The 11,978-nt window shown below is 39.8% G+C and overlaps 1 protein-coding gene across 1 annotated transcript in view; it reads left to right on the top strand.

Moving 5' to 3' along the window:
• NEB (nebulin) overlaps window positions 1-11,978 on the top strand; it is a 235,517-nt gene that overhangs the window by 85,409 nt on the left and 138,130 nt on the right. The window contains exons 54-61 of the mRNA XM_028477867.2: window positions 2,596-2,907; window positions 3,197-3,400; window positions 3,880-3,984; window positions 7,295-7,402; window positions 9,038-9,349; window positions 9,803-10,006; window positions 10,278-10,382; window positions 10,470-10,577. Coding sequence (XP_028333668.1) covers window positions 2,596-2,907; window positions 3,197-3,400; window positions 3,880-3,984; window positions 7,295-7,402; window positions 9,038-9,349; window positions 9,803-10,006; window positions 10,278-10,382; window positions 10,470-10,577 — 1,458 coding nt within the window. The remainder of the gene's footprint in view (window positions 1-2,595; window positions 2,908-3,196; window positions 3,401-3,879; window positions 3,985-7,294; window positions 7,403-9,037; window positions 9,350-9,802; window positions 10,007-10,277; window positions 10,383-10,469; window positions 10,578-11,978) is intronic.

The following is an 11,978-nucleotide window of genomic DNA, read 5'->3' as shown; positions in this document are numbered from 1 at the left end:
GTGGACCTGCCTGCCTGACCAGAGTGACGTCATGCATGCTCGGCAGGCCTATGACCTCCAGAGCGATGTGAGTATAAGATTTTCCTTTGGCAAACAAAACACCATGTCTGCTTTCCTAAGTATCGAAGTTCCCCAAAATGAGGGGAGTTGAGTTTACACAACTGAGTTCTACCTCCATGGACTAATGCCCACTCTCTATCCAGTCACACAGACATCTGAGAGCATCATTATTTCCAAAAAGAAAGAACCAGCAAAGCACCGATTACTTTGATGGAAACCTCTAGACTGTTGATCTAGTAGAGTTGGGTCGTTCTCTATGTTCTGTTTAAAATGTTTTTCAAAATAAGCTTCTAATCTGAATATTTTGTGGATTCACAAGACATAGCAAAATGTTTAAATTTCTCAAGAATCCAAGCATTGAAATATATATATAATATATAATGTATTATAATTCAAATTTTTATTTCTTTAAGGCATATCATTATGCTTATGTATAGTGGTTTATCACTTACAATTTCAGAATTTGTACAAGGCCGACCTTCAGTGGCTCAAAGGCATTGGCTGGTTACCTAGTGGCTCTATTGAGGATGAGAAGAACAAGAGAGCTACCCAGATTTTGAGTGACCACGTTTACCGTCAGCACCCAGATAAATTCACGTTTTCCAGCCTTATGGACTCCATCCCAATGGTTTTGGCAAAAAACAACGCTATTACCATGAATCACGTAAGTCCTTTTTTTACTTGAGTGGGGTATCAGTTTTTGTATGTATGTATGTAAACACTGAAATCTGTTTTGATAAAAGAAAAATCACGTTCAATTATTTTTTGTGATATTAAAGTGGTTATTAAGTATGTGTTGTGCTTCCTACTGATATGAGACACCTAGATGTAAAGGTGTCACAAATACTGACGCGCAGAGCGGAATCTCTTTACTCATTAAAAACCAGATTCATCACTGGCCTGTACTTGTCACATCCTTTTTTTGTTTCTTTCAGCATCTCTATACAGAAGCTTGGGATAAAGATAAAACCACGGTCCACATTATGCCAGACACCCCTGAAGTTTTACTCGCTAAACAAAACAAAATAAATTACAGTGAGGTAAACAATGTATTCATGGTGCATGATATATTTTTTCTTGCACTGCACTTTATAGATCAAACTTACGATGATTTATGTCCATTTCAGAAACTCTATAAACTTGGCCTAGAAGAAGCCAAGAAGAAAGGCTATGATATGCGGATAGATGCCATTCCCATCAGGATGGCCAAGGCCTCCAGAGACATTGCAAGTGAAGTAAGTGCACCTGTAGAGTTCATTGCTCAGCTTTGGCTCAAAGATTTCTTTCTCTCTCAAAGATATGTAGTAGAGCAAGTAAGCTATGAAGTTAAGGTTCTAGCTAACAGTTTTGGGGGTTTTTTGTAAGTAAATAGTTTAAAATAATGATGGGGCTTCCCTGGTGGCGCAGTGGTTGAGAGTCAGCCTGCTGATGCAGGTGACGCGGGTTCATGCTCCGATCCAGGAAGATCCCACATGCCACAGAGAGGCTAGGCCCGTGAGCCATGGCCGCTGAGCCTGTGCGTCTGGAGCCTGTGCTCCGCAATGGGAGAGGCCACAACAGTGAGAGGCCCGCGTATTGCAAAAAAAAAAAAAAAAAAAAAAGGTAATAAAACTCTCAACATAAAGGTTAACTTCTAGCTATGACTGAATCCATAGCAACATGCATTTCAAAATACTGTCTATTCCCTGCTGAACAAAGGCACTGGCTACTTGACTATAGCTCACACAGCCTTTTGGCTTTTCCACATTATGTGTACTTATTTACAATTGAGCTCATCATAGGATCCCGTCCAAACCCAGCCCATTCATTCCCTGTAAACCAATGAACCTACAAAGACTGAAGGAATGGGACACATTATTCTATTTAAAGTCCAACCATCCACGTGCACCATGTATTTATCTCTGCATCCTGTGGTTGGCTGCAGATATTTACTTACTTCAAAATATGGATTTACTCACATTTCTAGAAATGTTTGTCTTTCTATTTCTTTTGTCTGTGAAGTCAAAAACATATTTTCTCTTTATATCCAAAATATGGGGGGTAACTGTCATACTTTAAAAATAAATGTTCAATGATCACAGAATGGTGAAAAGTATTAATATATACCAATATAATGGAATACCGGCTGTCATTAAAATTCATGTTTGTAGTGAATATATAATGACACAGGAAAATGCTTATATAATAACTGAAATAAGCAGGTGCAAACCCATATGTAGTATGACTCCTAATTTTATTCTCTCTCTCTCTCTCTCTCACACACACACACACACACACACACACACACACACATCCACAAAGAGGCGTTTTCACCAGCAGTTATCACTGAATGGCAGAATCATGTCTTAATTTTTATTTTCTTTTCTGTATACATATACAAGCTTTATTTTCTAAATGGTTTACAAGATGCAGTCACACATATTATTTATATATTCGGGGGGAAACATGTTGTTAATGAATAGGAAAATCTGAGCCTACTAATCATTTTATACTAAAAGTTATACTAGGTGACTATCAGTATTTTTCTTCTTCTAGTTCAAATACAAAGAAGATTATCGTAAGCAGCTTGGCCATCACATTGGTGCCCGAGCGGTACATGACGACCCCAAGATGATGTGGTCCATGCATGTGGCCAAGATCCAGAGTGATCGGGAGTACAAGAAGGACTTTGAGAAGTGGAAGACCAAGTTCAGCAGCCCAGTGGACATGCTGGGGGTGGTGCAGGCCAAGAAGTGCCAGACCTTGGTCAGTGACGTGGACTACAAGAACTACCTGCACCAGTGGACCTGCCTGCCTGACCAGAGTGACGTCATGCACGCTCGGCAGGCCTATGACCTCCAGAGCGACGTGAGTACTGAGGATCGTAATGACCTGCAAAGGTGGGAAATCAGTGAATTAACACCCCTTGGATAAGTGGCACCAAACTCACCAGCCCCTGCAAGTGGGGCATAACATTTCTTCTTTTCCTGTGAGTGTTAAATGTCAAACCCTCCAGACCGAAAAGGAATATTGTCTGATACCCTGCCTGTCCACCAAACTATGTTTTCAAGAGTGTTCTTACTTTATTTCATATCCTTTTGATGAAAATGTTTTCCCAAACCAGAGATAAACATTTATTGGCTATTTGTATCAACAGAATATGTACAAGTCAGATCTCCAGTGGCTGAGAGGCATCGGCTGGGTTCCCATTGGCTCTTTGGATGTGGAAAAATGCAAAAGGGCAACTGAAATTTTGAGTGATAAAATCTATCGCCAGCCTCCAGACAAATTCAGGTTTACCAGTGTGACTGATTCTCTGGAACAAGTGTTGGCCAAGAGCAACGCCATCACTATGAACAAGGTGAGGCTTCAGAGTTCAGAGAACCAAGGTAGGACTCCTAACGCTAAACCAAAGGAAAAGGAGCATGATCAGGAGAAGAAAGAAACAGAGCAGTGAGCAACAAAAGATATCTGTCTATCTATCTATATCTATCCATATCTGTCTACCTAATGTCTATGTCATTTATATTTTAACATTTACTTCAGTAATTATTTCATGGTTTTGATAAAATGGTACTTTTTATGGAAAATCATCTCTGCGTAAAAGATATTCTAAATTTCCTTTTGTTAACATACAATTCAGAGTATCAGAAGGCACTCATACATATCTGTTCTACTATGAACTGGTTACTTTACTTGAAGATATGTGTAAAATACATAATGTGTATAAAATACGTAACCTTTTGTTACTTCTCTTTATAAAGTTCTTGTGGCCTTGAAGTTTCGATTAACAATACACTGAAGTTTTTTCCTGATGACATTTTATATTTTCCTTGCTAGCATTTATACACGGAAGCCTGGGACAAAGACAAGACCCAGATCCACATCACACCAGACACACCAGAGATTACGCTGGCAAGAAGGAACCAAATCAACTACAGTGAGGTGGGAGCAGATGCTAATTCTATGACATTTGCATGGTGTTTCATATTTCAGTTAATCCATTCCATGGTGATGTAATACTAAATGACAACTTTGTAAAGAATGTCTTTTCTTGCTCGGTGTGAATACCAACTCTTTCATTTCTCACTTACCTGAACATCAGTCTTCAAGTAACACATATTATCATTTCGGAGGTGCAAATTATAAGAATGAATGATTTAAGCAGTAACCAGAAGATTAATTAGACCTTCCTCTTTTATTAATTTAAGAAATTAGCAATAGACCAAAATACGTTTATCTCCTCTTTATGCTACATAGCTGTGCTAAGTGTGTTTTCCACATATGACTTATTTTTCCTAAATTGCACTTTAGGGTCAAAATTTAAAATTTTTAATGTACAAGATTTAAGTCAAGGATTAAAATCACAATACAATCAAATAACATTGAGAGACAGAAACAGAGGGGATCTGTCAATATATAAATATATCAGCAAGCCCATTTCCTGTTCACTTTCTGTGAGCATAGAGCCGTGTGCCCCCATATCAGAAGCACAGATGTTTAGGCTGAGAGGTCAGTCTCCTCTAGTGCAGGAGTCCGCACCCAATAAGTTGTTATCCTGCCTTTGCTTAAGTGTTGTCAGTGACGAGGTGCTTATCTCATAAATCAACCTGTTTGTTCTGGAAAGTTCCTTTAGAAGATGCTTCTCATGTATTGGGTCAATGGTTTCTCTCTGTAGACCCACATAATCCTCTAAGACCATGCAGAACCAAACTGTGCCAACTCCATAGGCACTATGTGCCTCCGCTGCCACTTCACCCCAGGTTCTTTTTATAATCCAAACATCCCAAGCTCCTGGGCATTCCTCACATGACATCCCTGCTAGAATGCGACTCTCAGAACCAAACAAAATCCTGCGAGTGAGGAATGACTAGTGTAGAGTACAGTCGACATTGCATTTCCTCTTCTGGACATTTACCCTTCATTTCTGCACTCTGTGCCTTGGGGCTCCTTGGGGCTGTGTCACTGCTGGTGTGCGTGGGACTTGGGGTCAACCAGAACCCTAAGACAACTTACATGGGCTTAAACTAGGTTTCCTCTATCTTGTATTTATACATTTGGCAACTTCAATCTCAGGTCAACGATTGACATTCATCTCTCTGCATTTTTTTCTTAGAATGAGCCTATTGGTTTAAGCCTGTGGAGATTTTTGTGAATCTAAGATTCTGTCAGATGATGTATTAGTTATTTCTCCCAGCTTTGTGCTACCAGCAAGGAAAATATTGTTTCTTTGACAGCATAAATCAATAGCATGTTACTCTTCTGCAGAATATAAATGGGAGAATTTAAATTGATTAGCCTCCACCTTAAGTCATTTTATTTTTCAGGGGTGCAAACTATAATTTTAATGCTTATATAGCTAGCTCTTAATTGTCACCCCAAACTAAAATTGTCAAGTCCCACTCTCAAATCAAAAATAAGTGAATTTTCAGCTAAACTTGCACTATAGGTCCCATAGTATTACAGGAAAGCGTGTGCTACATGAGCAGATATTTTAAGAGACAAAGGGTCCCTGTAACTAGCCACTCAGCATTTCTGGAACTGTCAACTCTGTCTTTGCTGTAAAAGCTCAGAGATGTTGTATGTGGCCCTTGGTTTGAAGAGGCCCAGGAAGAATGCCTGAACCGATTGCCTAACCCACCTGGTCTGCTTTCTCTGACTTTTCTCTATCAGCTTAGTTCAGTTCTATTGTGTTTCTTTCTCATTTAGATTAGGAAGATACAATGCAAATTTGATGATGTCACTCTTCCTCAAAGATTGTTGTTGGTTTCCTTTGTCCTATAGAATTAAGGACAAAGTTATCTTAGCACCAGGCCTTCATAGCCCGACTCCTGATTCTTTTCAGTCCTGTCCTGCCACTTCCTCTGGCACTGCCCCACCCCCACCCCCACCCCCCGCTTGACGCCCCTGCACTTTCACTCCCCTGTACTTTGATTCATGGAAGTTCCTCTGCCCTTGACCACCGTCTCAGTCTATTGAAACCATATTTATCACTCAGGGTCCAATGCCAAGGTCATGCCCTCTGAGGAAACTTCCTGATTTTCAATTCAGAATAAATTGCTCCTTCCTAGAGCTCGTTCTTTTTTTTTTTTTAACATTCAATCTTTTAAAAAAATATATTTACTTATTTATGTATTTATTTGGTTGCGTGGGGTCTTAGTTGTGACAGGTGGGCTCCCCAGCCACGGCTCGTGGGCTCCTTAGTTGCGGCAGTCAGGCTCCCCAGCTGTGGCATACAAACTCTTAGTTGTGCCATGCATGTGGGATCTAGTTCCCTGACCAGGGATCAAACCCAGGCCCCCTGCATTGGGACCGTGGAGTCTTGTCCACTGCATCACCAGGGAAGTCCCGTGGAGCTCGTTCTTAATAATATGGTTAAAGCACCTTTCATGGTCTGACTTTTTGGCAGCTTGTTCCGCAGGTTATCAGTCTTTCCATCATTTCTCCCAGAAACCTTGAAGATGGGAGAGGCCTCATATTCATCTTTGTTTCCCAAGTACCAAGCACAGTCAGTGGCTCGTGGGCCCCTTAGTCGCAGCTCTCCACCTAATTAGTTGCATCATGCAGCCTCCTTAGTTGTGGCAAGCAAACTCTTAGTTGTGCCATGCATGTGGGATCTAGTTCCCTGACCAGGGATCAAACCCAGGCCCCCTGCATTGGGACCGTGGAGTCTTGTCCACTGCATCACCAGGGAAGTCCCGTGGAGCTCGTTCTTAATAATATGGTTAAAGCACCTTTCATGGTCTGACTTTTTGGCAGCTTGTTCCGCAGGTTATCAGTCTTTCCATCATTTCTCCCAGAAACCTTGAAGATGGGAGAGGCCTCATATTCATCTTTGTTTCCCAAGTACCAAGCACAGTCATGGCACAGAGTCGGTGCGAATAAATGTGGATCAAATGAGTTTCCCTCCTGTCCACATTTAGCCACCGTAGGCCCATGAGTTTCAGCTTAATTTTTCCAGTTCTTTCCAAAACTGATTCATCCTTATAACTAAAAGATTTAAAACCATGAATAATATCTGTATATGGTTAATGTAACATAAATTTTAAAATAAAAAAACAAAGGTGCCATATTCCATATAGGTATCATGTTTAAGTCTCAACTTCAGCCAAAACCGCAGAAAACTTAGAACTCTCAAAAGTGACATTATTACAGGCATCTACCCGTGTAGAACTTGTTGAATTATTTTAGTCCTCTGTCGTTTTTGGATATGAGTGTCAACATGTAACTCATTTTTTTTTTTGCCCAAATTTAGAGTCTGTATAAACTCGCCAACGAAGAAGCAAAGAAGAAAGGCTACGACTTGCGTAGTGATGCCATCCCGATCGTGGCAGCCAAGGCCTCCAGGGACATCATCAGTGATGTGAGTTGTCAGTTTTACTCCTAGTATGTGGTCAGTCTGAAGTGACACTTCCACTGAACTAAATCTTCTAAAAGAACTTTCCTGGCCCTTTGGAAATATATCCTGATGTATTTGTGTAGGGTTTTTAAAAAACCTAGTTTTGAGGGAATTGAAAAATTAGATGTTTACAAAAATGTTTTATAACCACTAAGTCACAGTGTCTTCAGTGAAAGCTGATCGACCAAAAATAGAGAAAGACCCATTCATGTGGAATTTGTTAGAGTGTAGCTGCAGGCTTGGAGATGCTTATATAAAAATTGTCACAGTGCTTATAGAAAGTGTGACTCACAAACTTAAGTTTTCCCAGTGAGAATCAGGGCCTAGCTTTATATAGCATTTTAATATACAATATTCAAAAAATGCATATGACACTTGCCATTACAATTCACCCTTGTAAGATCATGAAAAGAAGGCAGTTGATCAGTGCCAGACTAGCCCAAACTTGCACCCTTAACACTCGCTCCTACCTTGTGGCTTGTAACTCCCAGAATAAAACCATCATCCTTTCCTGGTACCTCAGGGAGTTCTTGAGGAACAGACCATTGCTCTAAAGATCAAGACCCCCTATTTGGGAATATGGTAATACGCTGCCCTTTTTTTGGAAGATCATATTAGTGACTCACTTTAGTTTATGTATGTTGGATCTTTCCTACAAATGGATTTATGCCAATAATAATATATAACAAAATAATAACCAAGAAGTGTTGAGAAATCTGTGCTAAGAATGTTATATGCATTATGTCACTTATTTTTCATAATTACCCTAGGATGTAAGATTGTGATTATCCCTGTTTTATGGGTTGCTTAAGCAACTTGTCTAAAATCAAACTCTTAGTAGGTGATGGAGTTGAAACTCCAGGCAACCTCAATCCTTCCCACTGTACTATATTGCCTCTGCTGACTCGTTTATACTTTCTCACTCAGTTATCTTTGAGACTAGAAGCATGTATTTTGGATAATTGGCTCAGATTCCAGGACAACGTCTTTGGACCTGGAATAGTAACAACACTGTTGGTCCATGAGAGATGAGAACCCATGACTTTATTAGGAGCATGCTCTAAGCAACTGGGCTGCTAGGTCAGCTTCCCTAGCATAACCAGTTTCCAAAATGATGCCAAAATTTGCCACCACCACTGAATGCCTGAATCCATTATGAAACAGGAATTCTCTTCTGTTGCTACTGCAAGTAGTCCTTGACATTGACTTCATCCTCAAAGGAACCAGACACTCATTTTACTACTTATTAAACACATCTTGTTGCCAAGTGCATCTCTTTTCTGATGTACTTTTAGTGCCTAGCCCATTTCTCCAAGTCCCTTGGTCCACATGGCCTCTCCACTGTGTGCATTTGCTGCCCCCGGAACTATTCCTTGTTACCAGGCCAGAGGTGCTTTGGGGTATACACTACAATTATTTGAATTCCATCTATTTTATTACCTCTATAAGCTTCTAGGGGAAAGGGTAGGATATTGCCTTGAGTTAGTGCTTATTAGCAAAAGTCAGCGTACAACAGTGATATAAGCAAGATGATTTTGTACAGGCTTGTGACCTCTACGGGCTTATAATAAAAATCTAATTTGTGCATTTTCATCTCAGTACAAATACAAAGATGGTTACCGCAGGCAGCTTGGCCATCACATTGGAGCCCGGGACGTGAAAGATGACCCTAAGATGATGTGGTCCATGCACGTGGCCAAGATGCAGAGTGACCGGGAGTACAAGAAGGACTTTGAGAAGTGGAAGACCAAGTTCAGCAGCCCAGTGGACATGCTGGGGGTGGTGCAGGCCAAGAAGTGCCAGACCTTGGTCAGTGACGTGGACTACAAGAACTACCTGCACCAGTGGACCTGCCTGCCTGACCAGAGTGACGTCATGCATGCTCGGCAGGCCTATGACCTCCAGAGCGATGTGAGTATAAGATTTTCCTTTGGCAAACAAAACACCATGTCTGCTTTCCTAAGTATCGAAGTTCCCCAAAATGAGGGGAGTTGAGTTTACACAACTGAGTTCTACCTCCCTGGACTAATGCCCACTCTCTATCCAGTCACAGAGACATCTGAGAGCATCATTATTTCCTAAAAGAAAGAACCAGCAAAGCACTGATTGCTTTGATGGAAACCTCTAGACTGTTGATCTAGTAGAGTTGGGTCGTTCTCTATGTTCTGTTTAAAATGTTTTTCAAAATAAGCTTCTAATCTGAATATTTTGTGGATTCACAAGACATAGCAAAATGTTTAAATTTCTCAAGAATCCAAGCATTGAAATATATATATAATATATAATGTATTATAATTCAAATTTTTATTTCTTTAAGGCATATCATTATGCTTATGTATAGTGGTTTATCACTTACAATTTCAGAATTTGTACAAGGCCGACCTTCAGTGGCTCAAAGGCATTGGCTGGTTACCTAGTGGCTCTATTGAGGATGAGAAGAACAAGAGAGCTACCCAGATTTTGAGTGACCACGTTTACCGTCAGCACCCAGATAAATTCACGTTTTCCAGCCTTATGGACTCCATCCCAATGGTTTTGGCAAAAAACAACGCTATTACCATGAATCACGTAAGTCCTTTTTTTACTTGAGTGGGGTATCAGTTTTTGTATGTATGTATGTAAACACTGAAATCTGTTTTGATAAAAGAAAAATCACGTTCAATTATTTTTTGTGATATTAAAGTGGTTATTAAGTATGTGTTGTGCTTCCTACTGATATGAGACACCTAGATGTAAAGGTGTCACAAATACTGACGCGCAGAGCGGAATCTCTTTACTCATTAAAAACCAGATTCATCACTGGCCTGTACTTGTCACATCCTTTTTTTGTTTCTTTCAGCATCTCTATACAGAAGCTTGGGATAAAGATAAAACCACGGTCCACATTATGCCAGACACCCCTGAAGTTTTACTCGCTAAACAAAACAAAATAAATTACAGTGAGGTAAACAATGTATTCATGGTGCATGATATATTTTTTCTTGCACTGCACTTTATAGATCAAACTTACGATGATTTATGTCCATTTCAGAAACTCTATAAACTTGGCCTAGAAGAAGCCAAGAAGAAAGGCTATGATATGCGGATAGATGCCATTCCCATCAGGATGGCCAAGGCCTCCAGAGACATTGCAAGTGAAGTAAGTGCACCTGTAGAGTTCATTGCTCAGCTTTGGCTCAAAGATTTTTTCTCTTTCAAAGATATGTAGTAGAGCAAGTAAGCTATGAAGTTAAGGTTCTAGCTAACAGTTTTTTGTAAATAAATAGTTTAAAATAATAGTAATAAAACTCTCAACGTAAAGGTTAACTTCTATCTATGACTGAATCCACAGCAACATGCATTTCAAAATACTGTCCATTCCCTGCTGAACAAAAGCACCGGCTACTTGACTATAGCTCACACAACCTTTTGGCTTTTCCGCATGATTTGTAGTTATATACAGTTGAGCTCATCATAGGATCCCTTCCAAGCCCCAGCCCATTCATTCCCTGTAAACCACTGAACCTACCAGGGCTGACGGAATGGGACACATTATTCTGTTTAAAGTCCCACCATCCACGTGTACCATGTGTTTATCTCTGCATCCTGTGATTGGCTGCAGATATTTACTTACTTCAAAATATGGGTTTGCTCACGTTTCTAGAAATGTTTGTCCTTCTATTTCTTTTGTCTGTGAAGTCAAAAGCATATTTTCCCTTTATATCCAAAATATGGGAAGTAACTGTCATACTTTAAAAATAAATTTTCAATGATCACAGAATGGTTAAAAGTATTAGTATATACAAATACAGTGGAATACCTGCTGTGATTAAAATTCATGTTTGTAGGGAATATATAATGACACAGGAAAATGCTTATATAATAACTGAAACAAGCAGGCGCAAACCCATATACACTATGACTCCTAATTTTATTCTCCCTCTTTCTGTTTCTCACACACACACACAAAAAGCCGTTTTCATCAGCAGTTATCTCTGAATGGCAGAATAATGTCTAAGTTTTTATTTCCTTTTTTTTTGCTTTTTATTTATTTAATTTTTTAACATCTTTATTGGAGTATAATTGCTTTACAATCGTGTTTTACTTTCTGCTTTATAATAACGTGAATCAGCTATACATATACATATATCACCATATCCCCTCCCTCTTGCGTCTCCCTTCCACCCTCCCTATCCCACCCCTCTAGGTGGTCACAAAGCGTCGAGCTGATCTCCCTGTGCTATGTGGCTGCTTCCCACTAGCTATCTGTTTTACATTTGGTAGTGTAAATATGTCAGTGCTACTCTCTCACTTTGTCCCAGCTTACCCTTCCCCTCCCCGTGTCCTCAAGTCCATTTTCTACGTCTGCATCTTTATTCCTGTCCTGCCCCTAGGTTCTTCATAACCACTTTGTTTTTTTTTTAGATTCCATATATATGTGTTAGCGTATGGTATTTGTTTTTCTCTTTCTGACTCTCTTCACTCTGTATGACATACTCGAGGTCCATCCACCTCACTACAAATAACTCAATTTCATTTCTTTATATGGCTGAGTAATATT

Source organism: Physeter macrocephalus, chromosome 2, assembly GCF_002837175.3.
Source record: "Physeter macrocephalus isolate SW-GA chromosome 2, ASM283717v5, whole genome shotgun sequence".
Lineage (NCBI taxonomy): Eukaryota > Metazoa > Chordata > Mammalia > Artiodactyla > Physeteridae > Physeter > Physeter macrocephalus.
This window is presented reverse-complemented; position numbering and strand designations above follow the sequence as displayed.